Raw genomic sequence first — 16,818 nt, forward strand, 5'->3', positions numbered from 1 at the left:
CCCTCTTTCCACAATTATGAGCTTCTTAGTTGAGAATCCCATTCTGACTGGAGTCCATTCTGAGGCCCCCAGTAATAGAGCTCGGATTCACCTAGTGCAATTAACTGGCAGTAGATTCAGAACCGATAAAGGAAAACACTCCTTTGCAAAGTTGTGATAGTCAATAGCTTTGAGGGGACATTAAAAAATAATAATTGAGGATTAGACCAATTGATGGGTGGCAGATATGGGACAGTTGCATATTGTTGGACTAGATGATCCTCAGGGTCCCTTCCAACTCTATGCTTCTATGACCCCAAGGGCCGTTGATGACTATTAATCACAATAGTTATTTGGACCATTGGGAAGGATAGAGTGGGAACAAGCATGGGACACAGAGATGGGGAAAGCTGTGTTACATTTGTGCTTTTCAGGTTGTTGTTAAAGGCGCAGGAGAGCCAACCTTGAAAACATTTTTTAAAAATATTCCTCATAAGGCTTGGTTTCCAGACTCTTGATAATCTCTGCATGTTCCAGCTTGTCAATATCCTCCTTAAATTGTGGCGCCTAGAACTGGACACAGTATTCCAGGTGGGGTCTGACCAAGGCAGAATAGAGTGGCACTATTACGTTCCTTGATCTGGACAACTTCTGTTGATGCAGCCTTGAATTACATTAGGTTTTTTTGCTGCTGCATCACACTGTTGGCTCATGTTAAGCTTGTGCTCCTCATTAAGATCCTGATACGCCCTCCATTCCACTCCCCTTGCCCATACACAGCAATTCCAAAAAAGAACAACAGATTTTATAACTAATACTTTATTTAAAACATTTCTATACCACCTCCCACATCAAGTCTCACGGTGGTGTACAACAATATTAAAATACATATCAAAACATTAAAATGTGGGAGGGAAACGCAACTGAAAATCTAGGGTAGCTTTATTCTGAGACCAAACGGCACCAGAATCCTGGGGGCACGATGTGGTTTTAAGATGTGCAAAATAATGAGGTTTAGGCATATTTTCCACTCTCAGAAGGCAGGTGGTTTAATAGTATGGGTGCCACCACTGAAAAGACTCTCCCTCCAGTGGCTGCAAACTGTAGCTCCATAGGCTGCATCCCAAGAGGAAGAGCCTCAGGTATCCTGGTACCAAGTTACTTAGGGCAGTAGAAGTCATTACCAAAATCCTTAAAAGCCTGGCCCAGCAGCCTGTTTGCAGTCAGTGCAACTCCTTGGATTAGTGTAACATGTGAATGTTGCCCCAGCCTGCAGCCTAGCAGCTGTATTTCATACCAGCTACAGCTTCCAGAACAGCTCCAGATAGTGTGTGTCCACATAATAGTCCAGTCTTGAGGTTACCAATATAGGGGTCACAGTGGCCAAGCCAACCCTGTCCAGGACCAGGCACAACTTGCTTATTTACCTAATAATTCCCTTCCCTTTACCTTCTATATAGAAAACCAGAACAACCCCTTTCCATATATTCTATTTCAGCCCTCCCCCCTGTGGCCAACCGAGTGCCCTCCAGACGTGCTGGACTTCAACTCCCATCAGTCCTAGCCAGCACGGGTATCAACACATGTGCCTGGCATATTGAACACCACATGTACCTCTTAACTCAAGCATGGCCAAACGTGGCCCTTGAGCTGCTTTGGGACTACAATTCCCATCATCCCTGACCACTGGTCCTGCTAGCTAGGGATGATGGGAGCTGTATTCCCAAAACAGCTGGAGGGCCAAGTTTGGCCATGCCTGCTCTAAGGCATGGGCTGTTTGGGGAGTCTCAGAACTGAAGGGCCACAGGTTTGCTACCTCTGCTCTAACCAGTTCCGAAGGATTTTCCCAGCAGCAAGAAGCTAACAATCATTTGGCACCAATGCCTCCAGCACAGGTCTGTTAGAATTGCCAGAAAGCTATCAAGCCCTGGAGCCTTTGCTGTTCCTCATCTTCAGAAAGACTCAAGAGCCTAACAAAGAAAGGGAAAGTGAACTATAAGCAGTGAAGGAACCGGGAAGCAAAAGGGTGAGCACCATATGGACATTAGGATGACACAGAATCATAGAATTGTAGAGTTGGGACCCTGAGGATCATCTAGTCCAACCCCCTGCAATGCAGGAGTGTGCAGCTGTCCCATATGGGGATCACACCTGTAACCTTGGCATTATCAGCACCAAGCTATTAGCAACTGTGTCATCCAGGGTATCATTTATTTTTGGCTAGAAGTGCAGATTTGTAGCAGGGAAGGAAGGTTGCTATTGCCATTCTGACACCAACTACAGGAGAACAAAAAGGGGTAGGGGAGGAAAATGGAGTAGAGGGGCAAGCATGAAAGGAGCCCACTCCCCTTAGCTGGCAAGCAGAACTAGTTGGGTCAGGGGCTGGAACAGCACAAGGATCAATCAGCTGCAGCGGCCCAAATCTAGGGGTAGGCACACCATCACTCAGTGGCACACAATCCCTGCTACACCTCTTCCCCTAGGATTGGAAGCCATCATCCCATACTGGCACAAGAAGGAATGAAGGCCTGCACACTGTTCTCCAAGAGTGGGTAGGAAACTGAGCATGCCCCACATTTCCTAAGGAAGATCATGTGGGGAGGCTGAGCTGCCATGGACACTGGCAGCAGGAGGAGCTTGTGATGGGCTTGTCCTACAAGAGGGAGTCTTCAGGGGGACAGGAGTTGGGGGTCAGACCAGGATCCCACCCTCTGAGACCCAAGAAGAAGATTTCAGCAAAGGCTTCAGAGAGGCTACTTGCTTTTAGATATAGAAAGTAGCATATGGGCGGGGTATAAATAAAAAATTATTTATTCTTTATTTAATTGGTTAATTGTTTTTTGCAAGCTGGGCAACCTTGGGATAGGTGTGGTGAACAGAAGGCAAAAAATTATTGCCTGTTTTGGGTTGCCCACTTATATCCCCACGAGTTGATTCAGAAAGGCATCCTGGTTGGGGGGGTAGAGTACTCCACAGCGCACTGTTGACGCAACCACAACGCAACATAGGAGACTCCAAATGAGAGAAGAGGAAAAGATAAATTATGGCCCAAGCAAATGCAGGGTCCAAAAATACAAATAGGGATAGAGGTATACAGGAACTCAGGATGCTCCCATGAAGATGAGTGTTTTTAAAAGCTCCAATTGATGCTGGAAGATTCAAGACAGGAAAAAGGCAAATTCATGGTAGATAAGGCTATGAACCACTATGGCTAGGTTCTCCCTCCCCTGTCAGAAGCAGTATACCTCTGAATCTCATTTGGAGTGACCCTCAGGTGAGGAGGGCCCCACTGCACTCTGGGCCTGCTTGAGAGCTTCCCATAGGACTCTGGTTAGCCACTGTGAGAACAGAATGCTAGACTATGATAGGCCTTTGGCCCAACCCAGCTGGGCTCTTTTTATGACCCCTTGCAACAAATCTGTTCCTTGGAGGCAAGCTGTGACCAGTGGGAAGGACTCAGGTTCTTTGCAAAGCCCAAGATATCCAACCAAGTGCAAATACAGTGCTTTAGACTACTTTTTTTTAATGTCTCTTTTCAGGGTAAAATTTGGCTGACTCATCTTCCTGCCGTTGAGTCCGGAGAGTGCTTAAATAAAGTTAGGAGAGGAGACCAAGTGCAAACATGGCAGATTCCAGAGTGTCGCTTGTAGTTCTGCTTCCAACAAGTCCCGTAAAGGCGCTGCTCTGCTTCACAGTTTGCAGGAGGCCTGTGCCACTTTCGAATTGGTCCTCCTGTTCAACGCCTTGCAAATAAAGGTTCCTGCGTCCAGAAGTTTCGTGAGGTCCACACCCTTCATAGGGAAGAAGAAAAGAGACACAGCTGCTTACTTATACATACAAATCTGCATTAAATGACGTCAGATCATTTGTCCATCTGGTCCAGTACTGCCTGCTCTTTAGACTGTCAGCTGCTGTCCAAAGATTCAGAGACTGGTCTTTCCAGCCCAGTAAACGGAGGTCCTCCCACTTTCTTTCCTTTTTTTAAAAAAGGGGAGATGCAGAGAATTGAACCTAAGACCATCTACACCCAAAAACATGTGCTCTTCCTCAGAGGTCACATCCACACCATGAATTTAAAGTACACCTATACTGTGTTAACAACCATGGCTTCCGTCAAAGTATCCAGGGAAATGTAGTTTGTTAACAGAGCTCATTAGGAGACCCCTATTTCCCCCACCATGAGAAGAGAAGACTCCCTGGAAAAGACCCCGATGTTGGGAAAGATAGAGGGCACAAGGAGAAGGGGACAACAGAGGACGAGATGGTTGGACAGTGTTCTCGAAGCTACAAACATGAGTCTGACCAAACTGCAGGAGGCAGTGGAAGACAGGAGTGCCTGGCGTGCTCTGGTCCATGGGGTCACGAAGAGTTGGACACGACTAAGCAACAAATTTCCCCCACAAAGCTACACCTGACAACTATGCACACCCCTAACAAAATGCAGTTCCCAGGATTTGTTGGGGGTGGGGATAGACTTAAAAGTGGCATAGGAATGCTTTAAATGGATGGTATGAAGGTGACCAAAGATACATCTCTTACTCAGAAGAATATAATTTTCAGGCAAGTCATGCAGTGACCACATGTAGTAAAACTTCACACAACCTGTTTCCAACACATATACAACTTTACACACAGTGGCAGATAAAGCTTGGCTGGATGATCTAGTTAAGAGAGACATCAAGTACAATAGCAGCTGATCAGCCAATGAGGGCCACAGACACCCATCTCTATCAAAGCAAAGCCTGGTACTAACTCCCAAAGCCAAGACAAGAGTGTCCCCCTCCTATGACCAAGTACTTACAGTGTGGATGCCAAGACCGTTGAGCATGTACACCATGTCTTCTGTGGCCACATTCCCAGATGCTCCTTGGGCATAGGGGCAGCCACCAAGGCCAGCGACTGAGGAATCGACCACATTCACGCCCATCTGCGAACAGAAGCAGAGACGTCCTAAGGAAAAGTCCTGCCTGGTCAGTCCAGTGAAATAGCAACTTATGTGCTGATTAACTAGACCAGGGAGGTGGAAGCGGTGGCCCTTTTGATGTGGGTGGTTCCTAGCTCTCCTCATTCCCAACCAGCATGGCCAATGGCCAGGGATGAGGGGAGCTGTGAGCCAACAACTGGGAAAGCCACAGGTTTCCCATCGCTGAATTAGACTGAAAATCCAGGTAAGGGGTTCTGCCTCCTTTTTCTTTTGCAAAAAATAAATAAAATAGGTCGCCTCCCTTTCTTCCAGGGTATCAGAAATTCTTGTATGATTTGGGGAAGGTGGATGTATGCTGGAAAGGCTCCTTAGAGCATTCCTTCTGCGTGGCTCCTGTTTTATATGTAGTCTGAATGCCTTTTGTGGGGCCAAAACATGCCCCAGGGACCCTTTTATCCATTCCAGGTCACTGAGCTCTTTGGAGAGTCACTGTTAGTGGTCCCCCATGGCTAAGATGCACGGCTTATATGTGCCAGGAGCTGTGCATTCAGAGGACCCGATTTTATGGAACTTCCTTCCAGCTGAGGTCAGGCAGGTCCCCTCTTTGTCACTACTTACTACTGGAGACTGTTTTGTATTCCAGCAGGCATTTTAACAGAATTCTAATCTTTCGGTTGTTTCGATTGATTTTTATCTGCACCGTACTGAGTTTCTTGTACATGGCTTACAGGCAATTCTAATTAAGCGATACATAAACTGCCAAAATAAATAGATAATCTCTATCCCAGGCAAGATTGGCCAACGACCAGGGCTTGTTCATGGCTAGCGTGTGGATTGGATCAGTTGATTTGCTCCACCCATTTTAGTGAATTATGTCTTGAGCTATGAAAACAGCGAGGAAGTCACCTGAAGCGCTACCAGCGTGTTGGCGAGTGCCTGCCCGTAAGTGTCATGGCAGTGAACAGCCAGTGCTCCAAGAGGCACCTCCTTCATGACAGCAGAGAGCATGTCCTTCATGTTGCCAGGGGTCCCAACGCCAATGGTATCACCAAGGGAAATCTCGTAGCACCCCATGGCATACATTTTCTTTGAAACCTGCAGCAGAGAACAGAACATGTACAAAATTTCCAACACACGAAGCTGCCTGACACCAACTCAGACCACCGGCCCATCTAGCTCAGTGCTGTTTAGAGGAGTTTCCCAAACTTAGGTCTCCAGCTGTTTTTGGACTACAACTCCCATCATCCCTAACCATGGGTCCTACTAGGTAGGGATGATGGGAGTTGTAGTCCAAAAACAGCTGGAGACCCACGTTTGGGAAACCCTGGTTTAGAGTGAGTGGCAGTGGCTCTACAGGATCTCAGACAGGGCTGTCCCCAGACCTACTTGGAGAGGGTAGGGACTGAACCTGTGACCTTCTGCTCAGCAAAGCAGGTGCTCTACTACCGCCCTTCCCATGCAGACCTACCATTTAAAGTTTGAGCTACACAATGTAAAGAGCACAGGGACAAAACAAAAAGCGGGAGCCCCTGGCTGAGTTCCATCCTCCCTTTGCATAACATATACTTCTGTTCACCCCATGTCCCAATATTACAGTGTGCGTTTTCCTGCTCTTTGCATTGTTGGCTGCTGGTGGTGAGGATAAAATATATGCAGCTGCAGCATTCTTTCACCTGGCCCAGTACTGGGCTCTTCCCAGCCCTGCACTGCTGTCAGAACACAGTGCAAGGTGAATGGGGTGTGTGTGTGCCTATATCACATATATACACATACCAACTTAATACAGGGCTGCCGTTTGGGATGGCAGCCCTATGCTCTTTGCAAAGTGCAATTCCATCTTGAAAAAGGCACCTTTTGCTTTTTCCACCTGTGCAATGAGAACTGAAATGATGGCAGCTGCAACACACAGTGCTGATGCATGACCCTCTACTGACTGAGGTTACCAAGAATATCAAAGATAGATGAATGATGTTGGATTGAAATTAAGTGGTTTCAAGCTGTAATGGTAAAAGGAATATGATAAAATGGTTTTCTTTTTGTAAGCAAGAATTTAAAGTTATAATAATCTAAGATGTTGGAGAGAAAATAAGGTGTTTTCTTTTTCTTTTTTTTAAGCTGTAATGCTTTGAGATAAGGATTTGCTGTATAAATAATTTGAACTGGATATACAAAGAAGGGGAGGTATGAGGAGGTCGGGGAAATATGTTATGAGAAAATAAGTTGTGAAATTTATGTGTTTTTAATGTTTTTATGTTTGCTTTTTGCTTTTTGTTTGTAAAAAATTGGAAACTCTAATAAATATTTAATAATAATAATAAAAAGAATATCAAAGATAGAAGGGATGCCACAACATCCAACTGCAACATATACTCACTTCTGCTACTTTAGCAGGAGAAATCTTGCCTTCATATGGGCAGCCAAGGACACAGGAGACATACCTGCATGCAGGGGGGAAAGAACAGGCATTATTATACCCAAGACATGCAGGAGTTTCAAATGCCTTTTACACAACCAGAACGGCAGCCTCAGACCACCGGCCTCACACGTGACCTATAAATCATTTGCAGAATAAGAGTAGCTCCAAGGGATTTACAGCCAAGCCTGTGGTATGAAAACCTCACCACAGCCTGTTATATACACGAGAATCTTCACTCCATCACATAAAATGTGAAGAGCAGCCTTGCTCACCTACTGGGGAGCGGCAGCTACCTCCTCACATACATGAAAGACAGCAACCAATGGCCACCCCCCAATTATGGCTTATCAGGACCACGTTATGGAAAGCTCCTTCAGGCCATCTCAGAGATGGTCTAGTATTTTGGTTCCCCTCGGCTCTCCCGAACTTCACCAGCCCATTTGTAAATGTAACAATAATAAATAAATCATGGTATATTAGCAGGTAGAGAGGAACGCTCAACACCTCAGTTAGCACATGGCCCTAAAGCTTACCCTCGGACCGGGATGCCGGTTTCTCTAGCTGCACTCAGGACGTCACTGAATCTGTCCAGACTCTCCTCAATGGAACAGTTGATGTTCTTCTTTGTGAAAAGTTCTGATGCTGCCCCGAAGATTGACACCTCCTTAGCTCCTGCTGCCACCTGCCAATACAGGGAATATGCCCTATATATCACTCCCTCTGATAAGTGAACTCAGGTGGTGGTGAGTGACAAAAATTTAATTTTCAAACTCAGGTGTTGACTGCAAGCAATCTTGATTTTCTGCTTATCTTCTAACACAGGGGTCACCAACCTTTTTGGATCGGGGGCACTTTTCGAATGTTGAGAAGCGCTGTGCGGGGCCAGTCACAAAATGGCTAGGGGCAGCGTGGCATAACTCAAAATTAGTTACTGTACTTTTCCGTGTATAAGACTTGTGTTTATTTCTTTAAAAATCATACTAAAAAGTGGGGGTTGTCTTATACATGGGTAGTGCATAGGGTGGATGTTTGATTGGTTGCTGCCGCGGCTGTCAGTCACTATTATGCGTGTTATTGGTTGCTACGTCAATGGGCAGTGTTGATTGGCTGATATCTTGGCAGCTGGGTGGGTGATTGGCAGCTTCTGCTGGCGATGGGACAGACGGGAGGCTGACTTCGCATCGCGTGTGGATGAGTGAATTTTGGCAAAAAAAGCTCAACAACTCTGAGCAATCTACTCCCTTTTTCTAAAATGTGAGGGATAGTTTTATACACGGGGGCGTCTTATAGAGGAAAAGTATGGTACCTCCCCAACAACCTTATGCTAACCATGGGACGTCAGCTATGTCCTGCTGCTCCTGGTTGTGGAAATCACATAATATTGATTCTACACGTATAAATGATGTTGCTGTGTAATAACAGAAGGCATTTCGCAGCACCAGGTGGCAACATCACACTCGCTCTCATTTCACACAAATTGATTAGAAGGTACCTGAACATTTTGCCCCAAAACTTTCTTCCTATGAGGAATAGAGACTGGATTGTTGTTGTTTTTTATAAAAAAACTTACCGTAAATTTCGCTCCAAAACACGCACTTTTTTGCTCCGAGAAAGTAAGGGAAAATGCCTGTGCGTGTTAAGGAGCGAATGCACGGATCAGAGCCATGGCTGCCGCCAGTCAGGCAAAGCGGGAGCCACTTACATGCTCTACGAGGCTCTCACTTTGCTTTCTTTAAAGTGACCTGGAGCCAGGAAGGAGGGAGGGAAGGAGAGCCATAGCAGCAAAGCCGGCAGCAGCCGCTTACACGGGAGGGAGAGACGCTTGCAAAGGTCTGCGCGCTCTCTAAACAGAGCAATGAGGCTGCAGAGAGACGGCAGGAAAGATAAAATTTAAGCAACCAGCAGCAAAATAAAACCAACCTCTAGCTCTGAGCCACGCAGTGAAAACCAGGAAGTAAAAAAAAAGGCTGGGGAGGGCATGAGGGAGAGGGGAAAACTTCGCAAATCCCCCGCGTCTCAGCTGATCGGCTGGGATGGAGCAGCTTGTTTTCAGGCAGGATAGATTTGAGCAATGTCTGGGTCCTAGTGCCCCTACCGCTTTTTTGTGCTCCATTCTATTGCTGCTGGTGGCTGCTTACCATTCAGGCTGCAAGGAGGAGCACTTTTACACAGCTAATGGCGAATCCCCTGCAATCAAAGTCCTCCTCACTTGCTCAAATCTATTCCGCCTCAAAACAAGGAGCGGAAGGAAAAGGCTGCAAACTGTTAAATGGAAAAAAACCCCAGGCACAGGGCAAATACCTTAAGTATACCTTTAAAGCAACAGTGCTCTTTCCCTCCCTCCTCCCCGCGGAAAAGCTCCTTGTCCCTTGAGTTCTTTTCCTTCCCTCCCCACTTAAAACGTGGTTACAAAGCACGGATCCACATGGATCCTCAGGATTTTTGCATTGGGCTACCCCAAACTCACTGTCAGATCACATGTCTGTGGCCACAGCATGAACCATAAAAATCATACATCCACTGTTTCATTTAGAATATTTTTTCCTCGTTTTCCTCCTCTAAAAACTACATGCGTGTTATGGTCAGATGCGTGTTATAGAGCGAAAAATACGGTAGTCTCTGGGACACCTGCCTGGGGCAGCAGAGAAAGCCTTTGCAAGGTGCAGGGTAGGGGACCTCTGCCTTAGTGGGGTGGATCTGATCTATTATATGTATTATTGGCACGAGCACTTTACCTTTGCCTATTCTTCTTTTCACTTGTTTTTAAAGTTCCTATTTGTAAGTCACCCTGAGTTCACCTTTCTGGAAAAAACTGACTAATCAATACAATCAACAAATAAATAATGTACAAAAACCATACCAAAATGGGCCTAGTTGACTCGATTTAAGGCTACATTGAACTAATTGAGATTCCTGTGATGCTGGAGAGACTTTTCCCAGCATGGCCTGCAGGTTTTTACATATACAAGCACCTTCACTGAGTTCAATTCGGGGGGGGGGGAGGGAATGTGCCTCCTCTATTTAAATAAATGAGCTGCCTGTCCAGGTGCACCACACCTGGAACAGGATGTGAAATGATAGTCATAGTTGTGTATTTCTCACTACTAAAGCCGTGACCTCAGAGCTTCTGCACTGCCATCTTCCTTACCGCTGCTTGGAAGCCTTTGAGGTTGGGAGTCAAAACAGGGTAGCTGATCCCAGGAACCTTCCGAATCCCTTGCATGACTTCAGTATGATCAGCCATCTAAGTTGCAAAACGAAGAACGTAAAAGACAGGATTTTAATTTTCCACTGTAAAAGAGGGGAGCACCTTAAAGCTTCCAAACCCCCGCAGACCAAAATGAGAAAAAGAAATAGGATTGTTAGGCGGCAAATGAAAAGTATTTTTAAACTGTTGACAAGACTTTCCTCAATGAAAAGCAGACTCCTCTTGCAAGCTCTGCTTCCATTATTAGCTGGTTTTTAAAGAGGGACTCTAGCTTTCTGAACAATGTTTTACAATAACAGGCAGCTTTGAGAACAATGCTCAGTAATCTACAAAGGTCAGAAACTTTTTATAACAGAAACAACCCCCTCTGCATGCTGCTGTGTTAAATTGCTGCATAGCCACATTACGCTTAGCAGACCTGGGGGGGGGGGGGGAGTCCTGAGAATCAGAGAGTGGCTCCCAGCTTCCCAGACCTGCGCTAAACTATAGTTTGGAATTACCTCTATGCAAATGCAGCCTATGAAAGAAACCAAGTTGAGACACAGTAATTTATCTAAGCCACCCAGCAAGGTTACGGGAGAAGCAGGGACCCGCTCTCTTTACTGCAACCCACTATGAGACTCACATGTCAGCAACGTGAATTTGAGGATCACCCATACTGACCTGAGGAATCCATTTGGGAGACACAAAGCTGGTAGCTTCTATGACCGAAAGACCCGTTTCCGACAGCATGTTGATTAAGTCAATTTTCACATGGGTGGGGACGATGTTCTACAAAAAGAGAGAAACACATTTCCCACTTGTAACAATTCCACAATCCCTTCCAGAAAGTCTAATCAAAACCTTCCCTGAAGTAGAACAAAAGTGGCTTCGAAGGGTTGGGGAAGGCCACTGAGATGGAGGATCACAAACTGGAAGGCAAGAAGGATGCCTCTTATTGGAGACAAGGGAATGGAAATGGCTGGGATCCTTATACAATGATCTTCTTATTATTTTTTACAGATAGGTGAATTACCACAACCTTTTTGCATTTCTTTAATTTTTATACTGCATCTGACCTTGAGCTTTGGAGAATGGAGAAGACTAAAAATCTCCTGTTATAATAAACAATAAATACGTAAGAACCGGCTACACTGAACTCAGTGGAGCTGACATTGTTAGTCAATTTTGCATCACTGTGAGTATTGCGCACCACACAGCCTGCCAGAGGGACAAAGATTTCCTGTTTTGCAACGTGGTAACGCTGGACAGACTTTGCAATGGGTAAACATTCACGTCAAGCCTTAAACAAACTCCCTGGCTCTGACTTTGTGTATTGGGAGATATTTTTCCCTCTCTCTCCACAGTTACCGTAGGTCAGAACTTGTACTGTTTTACCTAGTTGGCTACCTGCAATGATTAAATAGCTTTAGAAGAGGATCGGAGAAATTCAGAGAGGAGAAGTGGTCTATCAATGGCTGCTAGTCAAGATGCCAATAGGCAACCTTCCAGTTTAGAAGCATTATGCCTCTGAATACCAGTTTCTGTGAAGCAAAAGCAGCAGGAGAGGCCCATTACTCTCATGTGGGCTTCTCAGGGGCACTGTGTTGGCCACTTGGGAATCTGGGTGTGGGGCTAGACAGACCACTGGCCTGATGGGGACGTATTCTTGGTATTCCAACAGGATTTTTCATTATGCCTTTATGAAGTCAGTATCTCTATGGGGTGCAGGTAAGACTGCTAAAATCCCCCAATGGAACTTCCAAGATATGGTTCACAGGCATAAACAAAACCATACACATCCTACAAGCTGCAAAGGCTCCCACTGAAGCCAGAGGCAGACAGGACAATTCTGACTCCATGCCTGGGCTCTTGCAGCTTCTCCTCCTAGTACAGAAATCCTTCGATATTTCTGAATTATGCCATTTCAAGGCAAGAGCTGGTAAAATGTAGTGGCTAAGAAGCTAAGGTTGCTATGAACCAGGAAGAGCCCAGTTCAAATCTTGCCTCTGCTATGGAAGTAGTTTAGGGCAGACTATTCTCTGAGCCTCAATCTCCCATCTGCAATATGGGTACAACACCACTGACCTACCTTACATGTTTGCTGTTTGAACAAAAATAAGGTATGCAAAAGCATTTTGAGCAAAGAAAGAGGGAAATAAATACTTAATGTTATTGTCAGCATCACTCATTAGGGTGCCAGTCTCCTCATCACAATGCCACCTTAAATCCTTAAAAATTGAAACTATCAAGGTCTGTGTAATGCAGAGTGCTTTTCAACCAGAGCCTGCAAACATTATACATACTACCATGCATGCTCATATGAATCTGATGAAATGCAACAAAGATCACAAAATGTTAGATTAGAGCATGTTATGAAATGTTATCTCTCAAGGTGCTCCTTATGATGGTCCATGGCATCTTTGCATCATCTGCGCAGTAGGTTGTACCCATTTCACAGACTGATTTAATTTATATAAGCTGCTGTATTGAAATGAACAAATGAGAAATTGAGCAGCAGAGACTGCAGTTTGCCCAGGCCTAAGTCTCTGAGGTGAGTTTAATGTGACCCACCAGCCTGGACTGATGCACTTCTAGTGATCAATATACAGGAATTGCCAGAAACAGACAAAGTAGGGTGAAAGGCTGAGGATGGAATTTTTGAGCTGTGACCCATGTTCTAGTTGGCAGCAAAATCAAAACAGCGCAGATGTTGAAAGAGCAGGTTCATGAGAACAAATTACGGTAGGTTTCACGAACAAGACAAATGGCTTATCAGGAGTCATTTACCTTTTCATTTTGCAAGCCATCTCTTGGACCGACCTCAACTATTTTCACATATTTGGGAAGCGTACCAGCTGCTGTGGAGCTGAGCTGCAGAGGGGGGAAAATGATAAATTTATTTATTTACAACTGGGATGAACAATACATTTTCACAATGTTCTTATCGGTCAACATGCCCAATGAATACAGTACAGTACATAGCTAAACTAAAGGATGTAGCGATGGTCACCGATTTGGATGGCTTTAAATGGGGTTCAGGACAAATTCATAGAGGTTAAAACTAATTCACGGAGGGCAAAAACCAAAATATAGAGTAGATTCAACTAAGCTTGACATCTGCCCTTCTAACATTTTTAGAAGGGTGGGCAGAATGTAGACCATGATCTACAGTACTGGTAGATCTCTGGGAGATTTACAGTAGATCAGCAAGGACTCCCAATTGTTTCAGAACAGCAACAACAAAATGTCATCCCTGGAGAGGGGCGGGAATCCTAATATCCTGAAATGAAGAAAGCTTAAACTGGAATGGGTTTGTGCGTGGAAGGACTATAAGCCCACCTCCAAATGATTCTTCATGCCTCACAGCACTTTATTCATGTATTTCCCCAGAGACCCCTGGGTAAGTTCATCATTTTAAAAAAACCCTATATTCCTGTACATAAAACATGTTCTTGTTCTGTGATTCACAAGTTAGTAAAAACCTTTGGAACTGGTCTTTGTTTTTCTGGAGAACTTGTAAACGAAACGGACCTCTACCATTCTCCGGCAAAGGCGCAATTGTTGCTCTTGCCAGTCTCAATCTGCGCGCCTTTGCAAGTGTTTACCTTGCACACTGGGCTGCAGCTGCTGGAGCTCGGGAGGTTGCAGTGCAACAAGTAACCTGAAGCGTGCCCTCCCCACACGCCCTAAAAGCAGCCTGTCTGGGGACGATATAGAAAACAACTGGAGGTGGCCCCTGCCGTTCGCAGGACACCCCATAGCAGCTGCCAGGGCAGCTTAGGGACACGTCTCCCCACGGAGAGCCGCCACAACCGCAGCGCCCGAAGCGGCAGCAGCAGCAGCAACGTCCCACTTCCCAACCTGGACCCGCCCCAGCTCTGCTCTCCCGCTCACCGGCCGCAGCGAAGCCACCAGCCGCGGGAGCGCCCGCTTGGCCGCCACCATGTCGCCGCTTCTCCTCCTTCTCCAGCGAGTCAGCGACTGGAAGCGGGTCACGTGACGGTGGCTTTGTTCCTCCACGTGACCCGCTTCCCTCGATGCGCGTGCGGCGGAGTGGGCGGCGCTGGCGCGTTCGCCTTCCCAGGAATGTGGGCAGGGCTTCACCTGGTGAATCTCTGCCTGACAAGTGGCCGAGAATGGGAGACCCCGCCACGGGAGGGAGGCGGTTTGTTTTATGCCCTTTGCGCCTGAGCATGTGCAGAGTGCCTCCCTCGCCCCTGCCTGAGTAGCAGTAGCAGCTGGGAGTGCAGCCGCCGCGCAGCTAGGAGTGCGGCATCCAGAACCAGAGCTTGAGAGGACAGCGTTTACCTATAAGCTAAACAAGCTATAGCTTAGAGCCCCTCTCTCTTGGGGGCCCCCAAAAAAGTAAAAGGAAAAAAACTGATGTACATTTCCGAAGTATAAGATAAAAAACAAATAAAATAGAACCTATAGCAGCAGTGTTTTGTGTTGTGTAGGCTCCTATTTGTTATGTGCAAATGGCTTTAGATACCTATTAGCAGTGGCGTAGCGTGGGGGGTGCAGGGGGGGCCGGCCACACTGGGCGCAACATCTGGGGGTTAGGGGGCGCAAATCCACGGGTTAGGGGGCGCAAATTACTTGCCTTGCCCCGGGTGCTGACAACCCACGCTACGCCACTGCCTATTAGGTCCAGAAATTACCATATAGCATATATTCAACACAAAAAACTGTGACAATTTGTTGTTGACAAAGGACAGCTGGGCATATAAAGGGCCTCATTACCTTCAGTAGCTTAGGGCCTCATCAAACCTAAATCCAGCTCTCTGTATGTATAAAATGACACCAGACTCATACATGCATAACAAGGATTGTTTTTGACAAAGGTAAGCACTACACACAAGCAACATAGACAGGATACTGTGCCATAAAAGAATTCCCCATCAGTTTCACATTTTTGCATATTTGAGGTATGCTTGAACCTCAACATCCGAAGCAAATCCCTCACCTTCAAAGCTCTTCCTGGTTATCTCTCTGCCCCATAACTTTTCCACATCTTAGCATTAGTCACATGGCTACTATGAAGTTTCTTGCTAACAATCTGAGCTTATGCACAATAGGAATGGCAGCCCTACATGGCTTTTGACCACTCTCAACTGCTGCTGCTGACCCCACCTTTCTGCCCTGCTTTGTGTTCTTCACAACTTAGAGGCTGAAGAAAGCAATGTAATGACACATAATCAATCACACCTCATTTTGCTTGCTACACTTATCAGCCTAACATATTTATAGTGGCCTTCAAAAAAAAAACAACCCAACCTATACAGTATGGTACTATGCATCTTTCTTCGGGTGTACCCAAATTCTAAAGTGGGCATAAAAGATACAAGAGATAACCATGATTTTTTCTAATATCTGAAACAACTCATTACACATACTATTTGCACCCATTTTTGAAAAATATACCTGTCCCATCAGGCTTCCTCTTCGTAAAGGTCCCATTTTGCACTCTGGTGTCTCCTGCTCACACAGGGGTTTGACTTAGCTTGGCCTGCACGGGTGACTTGCAGCACTGCCCTATGTGCATTTATACCACTAAAGCAGCAGAAACCTGTGGCTCTGAGATAAGAGCTATTTGTTTTGGCTCTGAAACTGCCAATTTTATTTACTTGAGATGTTCCCTTTATCCAAGGATCTATGGAATGAAGCAAAAAGGTGTGTTACTATATTCTCCTCCCTCCCACCAAAGTTCACAATGGTTGCAACCCAGTGCCAAGAGAGTTTGTATGCCCAGTATATACTCAGCATTTTAGCATCGTGGCATTTTCCTCAGTATGTTGCAAGGAATGATCAATGCCAAAAGCTATTTGCCAATGTCCCCAAGCGAGGAGACAGATGACATCAATTGCATTTTTTGGATCCCCCTAGCTGGCATTGAGCTTGAGCTTTTGAGGTTGACTGTTACTTCACAGCACTGCAATTAATGATTGAACCAGGATGTTCATTGGAAACCACCTTTCTTTGGAACACGCATAGGTCTTTCCTCTTGAATGTGTTAAAAATCATTTTAGAAATGATTGAAGGTAACTAAAGGGTTGGGAGAGGATTTTCTTTGCCTCAGGGGTAATGGATACCTCTGAAAAGTATTGGAGTAAAACAATGGCACCTCTCTGATGTCTCCTTGGCTTTCTCAAGAGCCTGTGTCCATGCTGTGAGCTGCTAAGTCCGAGATAAATCCCCTATTCTCTCATCCTATGCTTATCTATTATGGAGATAATAATACTAAGATGGTGATTTTGATTAGTATAATCAAAATTGGAAACAGAACTGTTAGATCCAAAAATCAAGAAT

At 45.6% G+C, this 16,818-nt stretch overlaps 1 protein-coding gene across 3 annotated transcripts; it reads right to left on the reverse strand.

Moving 5' to 3' along the window:
• Positions 1-782: 782 nt before the first annotated feature.
• HMGCL (3-hydroxy-3-methylglutaryl-CoA lyase) lies at positions 783-16,749 on the reverse strand. 3 transcript variants are annotated; one of them, XR_014528229.1, is made up of 10 exons: positions 15,934-16,749; positions 13,297-13,380; positions 11,191-11,298; positions 10,468-10,563; positions 7,853-8,001; positions 7,278-7,341; positions 5,810-5,998; positions 4,781-4,906; positions 2,347-3,770; positions 783-2,158 (listed from the first exon to the last, which is right to left on the reverse strand). XR_014528229.1 is itself a non-coding variant. In XM_083511869.1 (9 exons), exons 1-9 carry the CDS (start codon positions 14,452-14,454, stop codon positions 3,669-3,671), a joined length of 969 nt encoding a protein of 322 aa, XP_083367995.1. In that variant the 5' UTR covers positions 14,455-14,539; the 3' UTR covers positions 783-3,668. The 3 variants fall into 3 exon arrangements, 1 of the variants encoding a protein (XP_083367995.1); XR_014528230.1 differs by lacking the exon at positions 15,934-16,749 and adding an exon at positions 14,404-14,557; XM_083511869.1 differs by lacking the exon at positions 15,934-16,749 and adding an exon at positions 14,404-14,539 and having other exon boundaries at positions 783-3,770.
• Between the last annotated feature and the right edge of the window lie 69 nt (positions 16,750-16,818).

This window comes from Podarcis liolepis, assembly GCF_965112155.1.
Source record: "Podarcis liolepis genome assembly, chromosome: 7".
NCBI lineage: Eukaryota > Metazoa > Chordata > Lepidosauria > Squamata > Lacertidae > Podarcis > Podarcis liolepis.